Here is a 17,573-nt window from a genome sequence, read left to right on the forward strand (position 1 = left end):
ACTCCTCCAAAATCTAATAGCCTACTGTTGACTGGAAGCCTTAGTAATGACATAGTGAATTAAGACATATTTTGTATGTCATGTGTATTATATACTGTATTCTTACAACAAAGTAAGCTAGAGAAAAGAAAATGTTAAGAAAACCATAAGGAAGAGAATATACATTTACAGTACTGCACTATATTTATTGAAAAAAAAACCTGTGTATTAGTGTACCTGTGTAGCTCAAACTCATTGTTCAAGGGTCAATCCTTCTTGAAAATATTTTCAAGGGAAGCCTACTCAGCAAGTATGCCGTAGGGGACTGTGCCTTGATGGAGTTTCACATTTTGTTCTTCCTATTCAGGTTATTCCGTGGCTGTCGGAGATTTCAATGGTGATGGCATCGATGGTATGATGCATTTGAATTATATTTACCCCTTCTTAAAAAATATAGACTAAACATTCAAAACAGGTGACATTGAAAAACCTCGGCAGTTAAAGGGTTTTGAAACCATTGCTATAGAATGTAACAGAAATGGGGAGATGTTAGTACATTGATGTAAGGTTGGTCTACATTAAACTTTCTCTGCAGCTGCTGAAAGTTGAACCAGCCAGTTGCTGAGTGCCCCTGTGTTTTCCCCCATCCACTCCTTTCCCGCCCTTGGCGTTTCAGTTTTTCTTCAGCTCCTTCCTTCTTGCTTTTCAGCAGATTTGGTCCTCTTGGAGGGTCTTAGTTCCTTCTTCCTGTAGACGTAACTTGTAACTTCCTGGGCTCTGTATGTAAGATTGTTACCTCATCCTCTGTCTGTCCATCCATCTCCCTTCAGAGCTCAATTTATGAATCACAGACTTCACCTGATTTTGACCACATTTCGGTGTCACTGCCTTTCCCTTGTTCTTAGGTCACTTGATCTTAGCTGTTCTCTTTTTAATAAGATTACAAATTCCTGAGGGCACACATGCATTTCTTTGAGAGTTCTCAAGAATCTTTCTGTATTTTGTAAGGATTTGATCTTGTTAAAAAATACTATGGTCATATATTATGGAGTACCATTAAAGAATTTTTGTTGTTGTTTTCTACTGAAATAACAAAACAGAACTTAAAGCTTTCTGAGATATCCATTTCCTCCTACAGTTTTCAGTATTGGTCTTGAATATGAGTTATTATGTTTTATTTTGTTTTGTTTTGTTTCAGACTTTGTTTCAGGCGTTCCAAGAGCAGCAAGGACTTTGGGAATGGTAGGAAAACTAAAAGGAATCTAAAAAAAAATCTCTAGGTTATCTTATATTTTATTATATTTCATATGCTTTTGTTTTTCCTCCACAGGTTTATATTTATGATGGGAAAAACATGTCCTCCTTACACAATTTTACTGGTGAGCAGGTATGCTTTTAAAATGTTTTTTTTCCCCCACATCAGCATTTTGTAACAATGTCTTAAAACTTTTCTTCTAAGTATCATAATGGTTTACATTGAATATGTAATGAATATTGGTTTAATATTCAATGTTGTAAATGTAAAATAAGCTTTAAAGAATTCACCTTTGTTTCAACCAGAGTAATTTGTGTAAACAAAGCCTTTTGTAATTGCGCATGATGGCTTGTTTTTTAAGGAAATCCACAAACTGCACACATACATGTCAAAAACACAAAACCACAAAAACTTCCTTTTTTCTTTGCTGATGACATTAAATTCTCCTTTAAGGAATGATCTATGCCCTTTCATTTTTTTTTTTTTCGATGCAAAACGAAGCATGGCACAGATGTGTATATTATAGATGTCATCAGTAAACTTCATTTGTAGTTCAAGAAATAAAACATTCTTCAGTTTAAAAAAAAAATAAAACATTCTTCAGTTAAAAAGTAGTACTATTAGGCACTAGACATTCTCTGCAGGTACAGGCATTTTATAACATTTTGTTTCGTATATCTCAGAGAATTAAATGCCCAGTTAATAATGGCAAAGGAAAAATCAGTAGCTACAGAAAAAATAATTATATCCCAGGTGGCAGATCTGGGATTCAAGCCCACTTCTTATTCAGTAGAGATTTTTTGGGCTTTGCAAGAGGATTGATAGGATGAGGAAGTAGACTTTCAGCCCCTAGAAACCTCATCCCACGTGTAGCGGTCAGTGTTGGTTCACAGCACGGAACAAACGGCCCGTAGTTGACAGCCCGTTAGAGTCATGGCAGGGGGTGGTTATCCCTTTGTGAGGTTTTGACTTCTTGACCTCAAGCACCTTCTCCTGTCAGATGCCCGTGTATGTCTCTGGATCACGTACTCAGTCCATGATGCTTTCTTTATTGCTGTGGGCAGGAGGAACAATGGGCTTTGCTTTAGGACAGGCCTGGGCTCTTCATTCTCAGTCTTAACTGCATTGGACAAGGTATATGCCACTGTAAATCTGGCGGGTCATTTGTAAAAATAGGGGTACTGGTAACTTTCTTATGGGGTTGTAGTAACAAATCAAATGAAAACATTTTAATCCTAGTGCCCAGGAAAAAACTTGTCTAAGTAAATGCCCTTTCTTTACACTTTCAGGCCGAACGCCTTGCAAGGTTAAGACCCCAAAATAGTATTCTCTTAAATTGCACTGTAAATACAATACATTTTATTACACATGCTCTGGTCTTGCAATTGGATACAGACTGCACCTTTCATTTTCTTCACTTATACTCTGTCAACCCAAAATAGATGATGTAGGAATCTCCCATATCATTCCTTCCTGATATCTCCACCAGTCAAAATTTGGAAGCTTTTGCTAACTTTCCTGTCTGTGGTTTGTTGACTCATTCCTCACCTTAGTTCATCTTTAAAATGTCATCTCTCCTAGTTTTGCTTTGCATGTTGGGCTGTGTTTAGAACTTTTCTTTTCAGGTTTATTTCCAGCCAGTCTGCTCTGTCTGTGATGTCTAGCAGTCTTCTGTAGTGGAGGAAAGGACATTCCTTCTCCCTTCACATAATCCTGTAATAAACCCAAAACTAGTTGTACTGTGTATAACTCAAAAGCAAAGCTATTGGCAAGTAATCAGATGAGATGTGAGACAAGAACAAAGTCATTCCAATACCTTTCTAAACAGTAATTTCTTGAGAGTAGCAGTGGTCACATAGGGAGAGCCAGTTATGATCTATTAATAATTATTATCTATTATCTTTACTGCATAGACTCCCACTGATAACTTCTTGGGCTCAGTTAAAACTTCTGTCTGTGACTATGTATCTTTCTGATGGTGTATGTATGACATTTTTGGGGCAGAGGAGAAGAAGGGTGATAATAGGTTAGGCCTGGGAAGGAGCATTAGTTGTGCTTAGACTTAAGCGGCATGTGTTGAAGACATTGAAATGATATACACGGGATATGTTTTGCCTATAAATCTAGGGAAATAAAAATGCCTCATTACCTGATTGTGTTGGTAGAATAAACAAAAGAGAAGTTTATTTACTTACTTATTTTTTAATTTTTTTAAATGTTTACTTTTGAGAGAGAGAGAGAGAGAGAGCGTGCGTGCATGTGCACGCATGAGCAGAGGAAGGGCAGAGAGAGGGAGACACAGAATGTGAGGCAGGCTCCAGGCTCTGAGCTGTCAGCACAGAGCCTGACACTGGGCTCAAACTCACAAACTGTGAGGTCATGACCTGAGCCAAAGTCAGACGCTTAACCAACTGAGCCACCCAGGTGCCCCCAAAAGAGAAGAAATTTAGATTGAAACTATGTGCAGAGAAAAATAAAAACCTTTTCCGTTTGATTAAATATACAATAAATATTAACTGTCAAAGCTAGTTGGATGAAATGTAAACATTTCATTTTCTTTTTGTTATCCAGATGGCTGCATATTTTGGATTTTCTGTTGCTGCCACTGACATTAATGGGGATGAGTAAGTTTAAAAAGATGTTTCCAGAAACAGTTTTCCTCTCATGTTTATGAATGCTTTGCCAAAATTAAACATTTTTTTCTTCTGTTTCTCTGTCCCCTTTCTAATCTGTTTCTCGTGAATATGAGAAAACCTCTATGATGTTCATAATTTCTTTCAGTAGCTTTTATGATATGAAGGAATAAAGTAATTTTTATGAATTACTCATAGTTTCTTAAAAGAGTTGAAGGAAGATTTGAATTTGAAATGATTTTTTGCTTTAGTTTGGTTATGAGAGATGTGGAAAGAGGGAAATTGAGTTTTTTATTAACAGGTGGAATTTGATCTTGCGTTGGTGAAAGAGGTTCTGCTCTTTTAGTTACGCAGATGTGTTTATTGGAGCCCCTCTCTTCATGGATCGTGGCTCAGATGGCAAACTCCAAGAGGTGGGACAGGTTTCAGTGTCCCTGCAAAGACCTTCAGGAGACTTCCAGACGACCAAGCTGAATGGGTTTGAGGTCTTTGCGAGGTTCGGCAGTGCCATAGCACCTTTGGGGGATCTGGACCAGGATGGCTTCAATGGTAAGATCAACAAAGTTCAGTAATTGTGGGTCCATAATTTTCTGTGTCTACCTGGAAAAGTCTTGTACCTTCCTCTGTGGTTGTTCATACGAGCAAACCTCCTTCCTGGAAGGAAGCACTGGATTGATAGTGACTCCAAGTTAAACGACAGTTGCTCTTCTTCCTTAAAAATCTGAGCAAACTTTAAAAAAAATTATTCTCATAAGTTATTATTCATACAGCCTCAAATTAGAATTTTGGAATGGTTAAATTCTGAAAGAAATTTGCATTCCCAGGGAGCCCAGAGTAAGCTGGTGATTTGTTGTCTCTGTCCTGCTTAGCAGCAGTGCCCTCTACTGTCCATTTGGATACAAATGTAAAAAATGCACCCAGGCACATTGTCAAGGCAATGTTGACTCTAATTGCATCCCTTAGAGGTACGATTTGCCTTTAATATTTTTAAAGCCATAACTTTGTTCTGGCTATCTGAGAAGTCCTGAGAGTTCTGAAGGATGTTATAACTCCCTTCGTGAGGGCAAGTAAAAAATATAAGCTCATTGTTTTATAATAGTCCCATTTAATAATTTCTTTATTTTTTTAAGTTTATATATAGAGAGAGAACATGTGTGCACATGGGCGTGTGTGAGAATGGGACAGGGGAAGAGGGAGAGGGAGAAAGAATCCCAAGCAGGCTCCACGCCGTCAGCTCCGAGCCCAAAATAAGGCTCTATCTCACAAACCGTGAGATCATGACCTGAGCTGAAATCAAGAGTTGGTTGCTTAACCAACTGAGCCATCCAGGCACTCCAATATCTGTAGATATCTTTAAAAATCAAAGTGACTTTTAACTTAGAGTAAAATATAGATTATAAATTATCAAGATTTAAAAAAAAATTTTTTTTAATGTTTATTTATTTTTGAGACAATGCAAGAGACAGAGTGCAAGCAGCAGAGGGGCAGACAGAGGGAGACCCAGAATCTGAAGGAGGCTCCAGGCTCTGAGCTGTCAGCCCAGAGCCCGACATGGGGCTCAAACTCACAAACTGTGAGATCATGACCTGAGCTGAAATTGGACGCTTAACTGACTGAGCCACGCAGGCGCCCCTTAAAAAAAGAAATACTGGTACAAAACTCTCAGAATAGAAAGTTGAACTTTTGGTTTTTTGAATAATCGGTCATATATAGGGATATGCCCCTTAAAATTTAAAGTTATGAGTTAAAGAGAAAACTTCAAAAATACAGTTGAATTTTATATCTTCCAAGTTGTGGTGGAAAAAGAAAACACCTTTTAGGCTTCAAGACTACTCTACTCCTACCTCATGGGTAGTTCTGTGTCATGACTGGGAGTGTCATTTCTAACCTTAGCTCTAGATGTTTTCATTGTTAGTAAGAACTGTTCACAGAAACATCTTGCTGCCTAAAATAGAGTCCTAAAGATTTGTACTACCAAGAGAACTTAAATCAAAGGAACTCTGGTATAAAGTTTAAAATAGAACTTGAAAAGAATACTGTAGAACAGAGCAAGCTATTACTTATTGATAACAAAACGACTTAGAAAACACAGGGCCAAATTTGAGGTTCTGCCTTGCTGTAGCAAGGCCGCTGTCTCTGGGGTTTCGGGGAGAGCCTGGCATGTTTGCCATCACCTTGTCTTAAGGGTATTCCAGCCACTTTAAAGGAAGTTTCCTTAGTATTATGATCTGGCCAACAACTCATTCCATTTTCTATATTTTTATCAAACTGTATTACCAGTGAATACAATCATTATAAACAACAGATAAAAAATAATGAAGTTTTACAGAGATTTGACAAACAGATTTTACTTCTAGAAATGGATACCAGAAAGGATGATTTTGTTCTCCCCAAGTTTCTCCTGGAGTCTTATTGCCTCAAATAGTGGCTTGTGAATGATGGTATCTTGAGTGGAAAATGATCTGATCTGTATTTATGCAACTATTTATATACACTTACAGTTTATATGTATCTATATTTTATATATATAATATGAACTGTTAGTTATAACCTGGATCTTTTCTTTGTGTAAGCCTGATGACATTAACCCTTTGTTAAGCTGTTCATCCTATATTCCCCCATTTCTACCTACACCCACTATGAAAACCTTAGGTATCATTAAGAGGGACACTGAAAACAAAACAGTGAAGTTATGTTTTGTATACGTTATGTATAAGGTGCAGTTTTTGTCAATACTCCTCCAGAAAGAGGAGAAAAAAACACAGAAAAGAGCAACTAAACTGATTAAAGGAAGAAATCAGTTGTGTGAAAAAGTAGGGCTTTCCAGACTGGACAGATGCCAGCCAAGAAAACAAGAAGATAATTGGGATATAAAACAATGAGAAGTTTAGAAAAGTTAAAGATAATTTTTGTTACATGGTTTTTCAACACTAGAGTTGTCTTCTGTTGGGAAATTATATTTTGGTAAATATATATTTAAAAAATTTTTTTTGACATTTACTTATTTTTGAGAGACAGAGACAGAGCATGTGTGGGGAGGGGCAGAGAGAGAGGGAGACACAGAATCCGAAGCAGGCTTCAGGCTCCGAGTTGTCAGCACAGAGCCCAACACGGGGCTCGAACTTACAAGCTGTGAGATCATGACCTGAGCTAAAGTCGGACGCTCAACCAACTGAGCCACCCAGGTGCTTTGATAAATGCGTTCTTAATGCCTGTGTCAGTTTAGAAGTTATGCCTACCTTTGAAACTTGAAAAAAGAAGGACTCTTATTTAATTTAAATACTACTGTTTTTTTGAAGAATAACAAATTCTTAGTTGGTCCTTACTGCACACCATGCCCTATTCCAAGTGCTAAAAATGACAGGATAAATTAGAGCCCATCCATGTCCTTAAGGAATTTAGCATCAATAGGGGCAACTTTTATGTAAACATTAGAAGGCAATCATCACCGTGTTTGGGATAATGCTGGGCATAATGCTCTTACATTAAAGATAAGTGATCAAGGTGTCTGGTGTCTCAGGAGATGCAGCATCAAGGAGGCTGGAAGCAGTTTGTGTCTGGGAAGGTATAACTGAGGCAGTTTGGAATGACTGGCGCATAGTGGCTGTCACAGGCAAGATGGACACATCCTTGCTCTTGTGAAGCCTATGTTTCATGGAAGACCCACAAAGTAAATACATAATGGGGGAAATTCAGGTAGTGATAAACACTGTGGGTTAAAACAAAAAAAGGCAGGTTAATGTGATCGTGCCTAGACAGTGTAAGTGAGAAGGGAGAGTGCATGACTTTGTTGTCAGGGAAAAAGAACCTCTCTGATACGATGACATTTGATCTATGATTTGGATAAACAGAAGGAGCAGAGCTTGAAAAGCCCTGGAGCAAGAGCTGTTAAGGCACAGGGAGCAGCAAGTGTAAATCCAAACATGGGTACTAGCTTGGTGTGTTTAAGGAACAGAGGGAAAGGTCAGGATTGATAGGAAGGGTGAGTGAGGGCTAGAACTGGGGTGGTAGGGGAGGGTGGGGAGCACTGGTGGAATGACTACACAAATCAGATAGTGTTTAAATGCTTTGGGAAATGAAGGATTTTAAGAACGAAGGTGGCATATTAACCTTTGGCCATTTTGAGGAGAGTGGATTTTAGGGGCAAGAACAGAAGTGGGAGCCACTCAGGCTGCTTTAGGGCTCCAGGGAAAGGATGAGAATGGCTTGTCTAGGATAGTACCAGCAGGGACAGGGAAGTGAGCATATTTGTAATGGATTTCAGAGTTTCAAAAGGTTATAGTGACCATTTTTCTCTCTTTTTTCTTTTTTGGAAGAATTTCAAACTTCTTATTTGTTTGTGTTATCTTAATATAAGTTGAGCAAGATGGAGATGAAATCATAACTTTCAAATTTCTGAGCCAGACTGCAGTTTCAAAAAACAAAAACCATGCCCACCTAAATTAGAGTTTTGAGAGCTGGAATGAACCTTAGATGAATCTTTTGACATGTCCCCTCCCTTCCATTTTAAGGATGAAGTATTTTGAGATCCAGAAAGGTTAAGTGATTTGTTCAAGGTCATACCCAGAATATCTGGCTCCAAGTTAATGTCATTTCGACATAGTTTTGCTTGAATCTCCTTGAATTAGATCATTGCTTTGGAATAAAGAGTATTCTGCTAAACTTTGAATCAGTATTTATTGTGGTAAGTGGGTTGTATGAATACAGGTTTCACCCTGCTGTCCGAAAGTGGAGCCTTCCCATGAAAACTTTCATTAGCAGAAGTGGTATTCAAGTGAAGAAGCAATTATCATTAATGTGATGTATATGGAAAATTTTTCCAAACCCTCCAAATTTCCCAGACCCAAAAAGTAACCACTCTCAGGGTTTTGTGATACCTTAGGACACATCTTGCTAATGGATGCAAAGAATAAGTTGAGAGAAAGCATAGATGCTCACAGGCACCGTTGAGCGCTACAGGCAGCTTGATGCTGAGAAGTTGGCTGTGGTTCCCAGGGAAGGAGCTCAGGGTGCCCCTCCTGCTGCTCGGGGAGCAGGCAACTCTTAGAACGGTTCATTGTAAAACAAACGCTGAATGCTAGTTTTGCTTTTCTTTGTAAAAGCGAATCCTCTTCAGATTTTTTTCAGTTGGCAAAAAACAGGTACTAATGGAGGTCCTCCCTAAAAGCAAAGTGCTGTAAGGGGAACTTTTGAAAGGAAGATAACTGCATTAAGATCTTTGCCATATAAATAGTAACACTAAGACTTCCCTCTCTCTGCCCTTGTTCTCCTCCTCTCCTTTCCTTCTCCCTTCCTCCTCCTCCTCCTTCTCTTCCTTCTTGTTTCTCTCCAAACTACCCCCTCCCTTCCTTCCTCCCCACAGATATTGCCATTGCTGCTCCCTATGGGGGCGAAGATAAAAAAGGAATTGTTTATATTTTCAATGGAAGATTAACAGGCTTGAATGCAGTACCGTCTCAAATCCTTGAAGGGAAGTGGGCTGCTCGAAGCATGCCACCAAGCTTTGGCTATTCAATGAAAGGAGCCACGGATATAGACAGAAATGGATATCCAGGTGCTTTCCTAGAAATACATACAATTTCTTAGGTTGTTCAGTCCTAATAGCGAATAGTTTGTTACTGCTGTCTGGATTTACGTCGTAAGTTATTTCAGTTCAATACTTCAGTTATTGTTCATACCCCTGCTATGTTCTTTAAGGCACTGTTCTCATCACCGAAGGGGATATGAGACAAAGACAGCCATATTTCCTGGGAGCTTCCAATATAAAACATACACTCTGAGCTTCTTCTTTTGTTGTCCTGAACTCTGTAATGAAATGTCAGACAAAACTTTGAAGGTTCATTCTAGCATTTTAAATGTCTCCTGTATTTTTTAATCATCTAACATTTTTATGGACTTGACTAATCATTGTGATTGTTAAAAGATACATTATCTCATTTAATTCTCCCAGTAAGGCTGGTGAAGCATATAGGCTAGCTTAGGTTGTTATTATGCCATTTTTATGGATGAGAAAAGATTGAGAAAGGTAATTTGCCTGAGGTTGCCTTTTGGTTTGAACCAGGACAGGAACAGAGGCCTTTTTCTAGCAATTGTATACTTTGGAGTATTATAACGGATCTGGTCATAATGGGTCCACTCTTTAAATGAGATATAATGCAGAAGATTTGATTTACCTTTATTATTGAAACAGTTCGTATGAGCCCAATATACAAGTGTGTTGAAGTGCTTTTGGAAATAGGACAGGAATGTGATTCTTGTCTGTTACTGTTATTTCAGAAGATTTTTTGGTTATAAATGCAATATATTTGTTATAAACTTTTAGAAAATACAGCAAAGCATATCTTTCAATCATTATTCCAATGCATTCATATATAGTTTTTTAACAAAACAGAATTATACTTTAGGCACTGTTAATAGCATATTTTTTTATTCACTCAAAGTATCAGAAATGTTTCCCCATATTGCTAATTATTCTTCTAAATATGAATTATATTTTTCCCATTCTATCAAATGTATCAGATCTTACTTAAGTTTATTTTTGGGCATTTATATCCTTGCATATAATTCTGGTGCATACCTCTGATTATTTCCTTAGGACAAAATTCTAGAATTGCTGTGTCAAAGATACGGCACTTAAAAAAAAAAAAATCTGTTGATACATGTCATCAAATTATAATCCCATTCACTCAAAAAGAAGGTTTTGCAGCTCTTTTTAAGCATTCACCAGAATGAGCAATCATTTACCCACATGGGTGCCTACACTGAGGGTCATCTGTTGTTTTTGTAAAAATAATATTAAACTATATGATAGGTAGAAATGTTACTTTGTTCTACTTTATAGTTTTTAATTATCAGGGAGGGTAAGCATTTTTGTTTATATGTATTTACTTTTGTGAATTCCCTTTTTACTTTTTTTTGTTTTTGCTCTGTTTCTATTGGGATGTTGTTTTCCTTTCTTTTTTTTCCCTTAGGACAGTGTCTTAAATATTGTGGATAGTAACCCCTTAACACACACACACACACACACACACACACACACACACACACACATATCTCAGCTTGTCGTATTTGCTTTTTGGGCATAAAGAAGTTCTTAATTTTTAGGTAATCCAATCTACCCATCTTTATGGTTCCTTATGTACTTGTCTGCTTAGAAAGGGTTTCCTCAGATTTACCGTGGGTATATTGTGAAATAGAGCTCTTATTTCATATTTTCTTAATCACGAACCCATTGTACCAGCTGCATATAAAAATTAATGTATTCTGTTCTTGTTAATTTGAATGCTATCTGCTGTCCTTCTAAGTATTCTATGTATATGTAATGTGCTTTGTTTTGTTTTGTTTTTGTAACAAAGGGAAAAATTTATAATGAAATTTAGACTTGTAATGAAATTTTGCAATGAAATTTAAAATCCACAGGCACTTATAAAACTTTTTCCTTTGAGGGGTATATGCATTTGGGTGATATACACTTCCTTATTATTGCTAATTTTTATAAAGTACCCTTTAAAAAGATTCTCATCTTTACAAAGTATCCATTAAAAATATTCTTGTCTCCCTGGATGAAAGATTAGTTTTATGTGGAGTGTATGCCATTTGATACCTTATTTAGAGTTTTCATATGTTTTTGCCTTTGAGATACTATCTTACAACCATTTAATGAAGAATAGTTTTGAGACTATGTCTAAATCTTTATCACATGAACTGAAAGTTTTATAGAATGGTATATGAATTAAAAAAATTATTATTATTATTATTTACATGTTTTTCTACTCTCTTTTAAGACTTAATTGTAGGAGCTTTTGGTGTAGATAGAGCTGTATTATACAGGTGAGCACGTTTCCATATCCTGTAATATAGGAATATTACCACTGTTTGAATTTCAGTTTAATTTTCTTGAAGTAATGATAAAATTTGTTCTTTCTAGTCAAGCCTTGCTCAGTCAGCATTTATACAAGGAAATCCCAAAGCAGAAGAAGGTGTAGATTTTTTATTTAGAAACGCATTCAGAATTTTCTCTCTTTGTTCTTTAAATTATGTTCAAAGATGTTCTTCTGTGTTTTAAATCTCTCTTTAAAATTTATATGAGTTTACATTTTCCTCTAAAAGGCAAGAAGTTAACTTGATGTTTATGCCACAGCATTCTGTGACCACAGGGCAGTATGTAATGACTTCCCAAATCAATATTTTTATTAGAGCAATATATATAAATCCACATAACCTGTATTTCTCAGCTTCATCCATATTCTCAGTTATTCTCTATGTTTAATCAATTCCTCATGCTTTAGACTATCATCTGGCATCCCAAGTAGATGAAGATGCTTACACTTTTATGGGCTATGTTTATACATGCCAGAATAACTAACCTGAGTTCTGTGTAATGGAATTTATGTTGGGTCAACCTGATTGTGGCTCTTGGGGCCACATGTGCCCAATCATTTATCATGACTGAGTAGGCATAGTGCCGTGAGCCTACTATATTTTTATACAGGGCTTAAACCTGTACATCTGAACTTTGGAAAACTATTTATTTTAATTTATTATTTCAGTTTTTAAAATTGCTATTAAAAGGTAATACATATAGTAAAATGCATGTAGTAAAAAACTCAATCAGAAAGGACATAAACAAAAATAACATACTTCCTTTCACGCCAGTTACTAGTTTATGAGTATACTCTACCAGAATTATTCTGTGCATTAAAAAATTATGTGTATGTGTTTGTGTATGCATCCTTTGTACATGGTGGGTTTTCTTCCTGTCATATAAAAATTATATTGGATATATCTTAGAGATCATCTCGTATCCACACAGATGGATTTATGTCACTCATTTCCCCTACTGTATTGCATTGCGTTAGGTAGATACCCCACAACGTGGTTAACCATTCTGCTTTCATGGACTGAGTTCAGATAGGATGGCCACTTGTCCCGCTTTGCCTGGAACTGCGGGATTTACCAGGATGTGGGACCGTCAGTGCTAAAGTCGGGATGGTCTTCAGCAAACAGGGACAGTTTGTCATTCTGTGTTTAGATTGTTTTTATTCCTTTTGCTGTTATAAACAATGCTTTAGAAAACGTTGTTATATATACAAAAAATGTAAACCTAAAATGCTTAGATCAATCTAATATTGTAAATAACTTTTTGCTTTCCTTTCTTTTTCTTTCTTTCTTCTTTTTTTTTTAAACCAGGGCCAGACCAGTTATAACTGTAAATGCTGGCCTTGAAGTGTACCCTAGCATCTTAAATCAAGACAATAAAACCTGCCCATTGCCTGGGACAGATCTCAAAGTTTCCTGGTAAGGGCATTAGTTTAATAATATTTACTATTGTGATTATTGGTACAGTCATTATGAAAACAATTGAAAATGAAGGGGGGGCTGAAATATTGCAGAACAGTTTCTGTGTGTATTACTCTCTTTTCATAGATTGGATTATAGAAATGTTGTTCCAGAGTAGATATGTAGAAGGCTGTAAAAATATGCTACAAACTACTATAAACTTCAGTAAAAAAAATGATGCATGCTCAATGAATATATTCAAAAAGACGAAAAAGCTAATAAGATCTCAGAACTCATTTATTATTTGATTCTAAACAGACCCATGAACAGTTGTAGGAAAAATACATTATTTAATTATTATTATGAAATATTATTAAATGTTAAATAATATTAAATCTATAAGTAGTATATTACCAATATAATATTCTTCTTGTTCTTCTTGTTCTTCTTGTCCCCTAACTAGTTTCTAAAGAAAAATACAATTTTTTGTAAGTTTAATAACAGAATTCTTCTCTAGTCCAGTGTTTCTCAAGTCTTCATTATTTGTATGCTATTTTTTGCTAGTGTATGATTTTTGCTATACTTTCATTCTATCTGTATTTATAATTAAAATAATTTTTTTCTTTAAATCAATTCATGTTTTACTTAAAAATATTTTAAAATAATATGGAGAAACCCCAGTACCTTTCTCATACATGTCAAAATAAATATAAAATTAAGAAAAACCTTGGCCCATATACTAGTAAAATCACCAAGAGTACCTCACTTTGGGGAACACTGTTCTTTAAGTTCCTTGGTTACTCAAAAATCAAAGAACTTTTACAGATGCAGTGAGGAATGATTAGAAGCTGGGAAAATTTTACTTCTAAGAGGCTAATGAAAAAATAATTCTGATTTTGTCTTCAAATTGTTATAGTTATTAGAAAACATTTTTCAAAATTTTATTTCTTTCATTGGATTGCATTAAAAATTTAGTAACATTTTATCTTATATTGATTGGCAGTGAAGTTTTCAAGATTTTAGCTTTAAGTTTTATGGCCTTCCCTTCAATCACCCTGCCTGCCCCTGTGAAATTGCTAGTAATATATTTAAAAGTATGCTAATAACTGTAAAGCTTTAAATATACTAACCAGAGCAGTAGCTTTTGTATCTTTTTGGTTATGGCACATTGTATGAAATACATTTTGCATCATAATTCAGTAAATACATGTGTGTAATTAAAACAAAAGTTCCATGAAATCTTACCCTTCAGTCAGTTTTATTTATTTGATTTATTTTTTTAAGATATTGGTTGACACAACCCACTGAACTGATTTCATGACCCATTAAGAAATCATGAAGAACACTGTTCTAGAGGAGCTTTCTAATTAAAGGAAGCTTGGTGGGGGCTTTAAAAAAAAAATGAGATTATTTTACGTCTGGCCCATCCTTTCTCTCACTTAGATTTATCAACAGGTTCTATAAACTTGAGAGGAGGTTCAGAGATTTTTTTTTTTTTTTTTGAAATGAAGATACCATGAAAGGAAAGGTGCTTAAATTACTGAAGGATGAGTTAGGACATTCTGTGTATTTTGTGTTTCATGTTTCAAGAATGTTATTATGACATGAAGAAAGATATAAAAGGCTTCACTATATAAACTGTGCATTAGAAATACGAGATTTGGGGGTGATACTCAGCAATATATTTAAACTGGATTACAGGATTTGTATATATTTTTATTTCTCTACAGTTTTAATGTCAAGTTCTGCTTAAAGGCAGATGGCAAAGGAGCACTTCCCACGAAAATTAGTAAGTATTCTATGGAAAAATTACGGAATGATTCTGCATATACAGCACTTAAAAATGTTTCAGGATATTTGAATAGTTACTCAAATAGTTGTTATCATTGTTCTTTATTTGGATATGTATGCTTAAAGGCACCTAGCATTGCAACATGATTACCTTGTTGACTCTTAATTCAGATATAAATACATATTTATTTGTTGACATTGTGAACAGAATAGCCCATTGAATGGTAAAGATGGTCTTCAGAAAGTTAAACACTTACCAATGAGAGATAAGTGAATTCTAGGGGAAATAGGTATCATTGTTTATAAATAGATGATCTACTGAAAAGTTCATATTTTATGTCTCAGAGAAACCCCCAGCAATCTAAGCAGCAGAAATGCTTTAGATATAGTGGAAGACGGAGAAAAAGTTTGGGCCATCCAATTTACCCACACGGCAAATACCTAACTTGACTCTTCCTTTCCAACATATGGTTTCTATGGTCCAGAGAGCAAGGCAGGAGAGCTAAGTAATTGTAGCCAAGATTGGTCATTGTTAGTGACAAGTGCTGAGAAGCCACCGCAAAGCAGAGGAAGAGGACTGAGTTTGCTGGGTGTGTGTGTGCATGGAAGTTCACATAGAGTGGCAAGGTGGGGTCCCTGGAAGATGACTAAAGACCTGTAGGGAATGTCTGGAGGGGTATTTTGCACAGAGGAAATGGCAATTTCAAGAGGCCTGAGGCAAGAGCATGCTTAGTGTGTTTGAGAGACACAAGGAGAGTGGTGTGGGTAGGTAGAACAGAATTGGAAGCAAAATCACCCTGCGTTTTAACCCAAAGTTAACATGAGGTTCAACATTTAGAGAAACTTAGAAACTTGGTTTTAACGTTGAAGAAACTACTTAAAGAAGAGCTGAATCTTAGAAGGAAGTCACCCTAACACCGTGCTTCAGACTATTGGTTGCATGTTTGCTTTAATAGAATTCTTGATCTAGTCAACTATATTAGGTCACCTGCTTCACGAGGGACATATTTATCTGACAGTCTGATATGGTAGCTTCATTAAAAGTAGTAGTTGCAGGTGATTCAAACTGTTTATTTGTCATAGTGTTTAATAGAATAATATGGGTGCATATTAGTAAATATTAATCACAGTCAGTGGGAAATTGCTGCTACTTGTGTTAATGGCGGGAGTCGTAATTCACATATATTTCGTGCTCTGAACTTCTTCCTCTCGGCCTAAATTAAAAGAAAAAATTCCCCTTGCATCTGATAGTTATTTTACTACCATCATTATCTATTGTATGAATTAATATGTGGCTTTACTTTGGGGATAGTTGGATTAATTATTAATTAGCAAGTATTCAGGATTAATATGTTGTAGTCTCACTACAATGTATACACATTTTTAGTAAATTACAAGGCAATTGCTTCTTAAGGAATAAATATCTTTGTTTACATGAAAACTCTAGCTATCTAGGACAGATAGGTGTTCATAACGATTATATTAGTTATAAATCCTTTGTATAGATTTCCAGGTGGAGCTTCTTTTGGATAAACTCAAGCAAAAAGGAGCAATTCGACGAGCACTATTTCTCCATAACCGGTCCCCAGGTCACTCCAAGAACATGACTATTTCAAGGGGGGGACAGATGCAGTGTGAGGAACTAATAGCATATCTGCGGGTAAGAGATACTTTTCTCCTTCATCGTCTTTTACTTTTTACTAATTTTTTTCCTTTTCATCTAAATGATTCTCACTTTGTGTGACTTTTTGGGTATTAAATCAAAAGGAAAACACAGAAGAATACACTTGAGGAAGTTTAGCTTTTTAATGTATCAAACCTGAGTAATGGATTTTTGTTCCTGACAAACTGGATATTTCAACTGGTCTTTCTGCGACATTGCTACTGAATAAATTATAGCAAACCTATTTCTTAAATGTTGCTAGACTCTTAAAACATAAAATAAATCTCCATGGTCCAAAAAAATAAAAATAAAAAATCAGTTAAAAAACTACATTGGCAAAACTTGACTTGTGACTTGTGTGCAAATACGTGAGCCAGAGTGTCTGGGGAAGGATGAACAGTAATTGCGGATACCACTGGCACAGGAATTCAGACTCATCTGGGACTTTTGCAAGCCAGGGGTCTGACTAGAGCCTCCTACTTGCCATTATATAGAAGAATACACACACACACACACACACACACACACACACACACACACACACGTACATGTGAATATATCTATATATATTCATTGTTTTTTTGGTAAAAGCAAAAACAAAAACAATCCAAATAACCTTTGATAGGAGAATAGATAAATAACATTATGGTTTTATTATCATATGATGAATATTACTCAACAGTAAAAATTAACCTCAGCTACTTACAACAGGATGGATAAACCTTAACAAGAATGTTGAATAGAAAGCACATTACAGAGGGGCGCCTGGGTGGCTCAGTCGGTTAAATGTCCGACTTCGGCCCAGGTCATGATCTCACGGTTCATGAGTTCAAGCCCCGTGTCGGGCTCTGTGCTGACAGCTTAGAGCCTGGAGCCTGCTTCGAATTCTGTGTCTCCTTCTCTCTCTGCTCCTCCCCCAATCATGCTCTGTCTCTCTCTCTCTCTCTCTCTCTCTCTCTCTGTCAAAAATAAA

General features: G+C 36.1%; 1 protein-coding gene across 1 annotated transcript in view; it reads left to right on the top strand.

The window, feature by feature from the left end:
- ITGAV (integrin subunit alpha V) overlaps positions 1 to 17,573 on the top strand; it is a 91,688-nt gene that overhangs the window by 51,404 nt on the left and 22,711 nt on the right. Inside the window, exons 8-17 of the mRNA XM_023259536.2 lie at positions 347 to 391; positions 1,178 to 1,221; positions 1,310 to 1,366; positions 3,806 to 3,858; positions 4,214 to 4,416; positions 9,230 to 9,421; positions 11,652 to 11,697; positions 13,057 to 13,164; positions 14,877 to 14,935; positions 16,443 to 16,597. Of these exons, the coding sequence (XP_023115304.1) occupies positions 347 to 391; positions 1,178 to 1,221; positions 1,310 to 1,366; positions 3,806 to 3,858; positions 4,214 to 4,416; positions 9,230 to 9,421; positions 11,652 to 11,697; positions 13,057 to 13,164; positions 14,877 to 14,935; positions 16,443 to 16,597 (962 nt within the window). The remainder of the gene's footprint in view (positions 1 to 346; positions 392 to 1,177; positions 1,222 to 1,309; positions 1,367 to 3,805; positions 3,859 to 4,213; positions 4,417 to 9,229; positions 9,422 to 11,651; positions 11,698 to 13,056; positions 13,165 to 14,876; positions 14,936 to 16,442; positions 16,598 to 17,573) is intronic.

The sequence above is a fragment of the Felis catus genome, chromosome C1, assembly GCF_018350175.1.
Source record: "Felis catus isolate Fca126 chromosome C1, F.catus_Fca126_mat1.0, whole genome shotgun sequence".
NCBI classification, from domain to species: Eukaryota; Metazoa; Chordata; class Mammalia; order Carnivora; family Felidae; genus Felis; species Felis catus.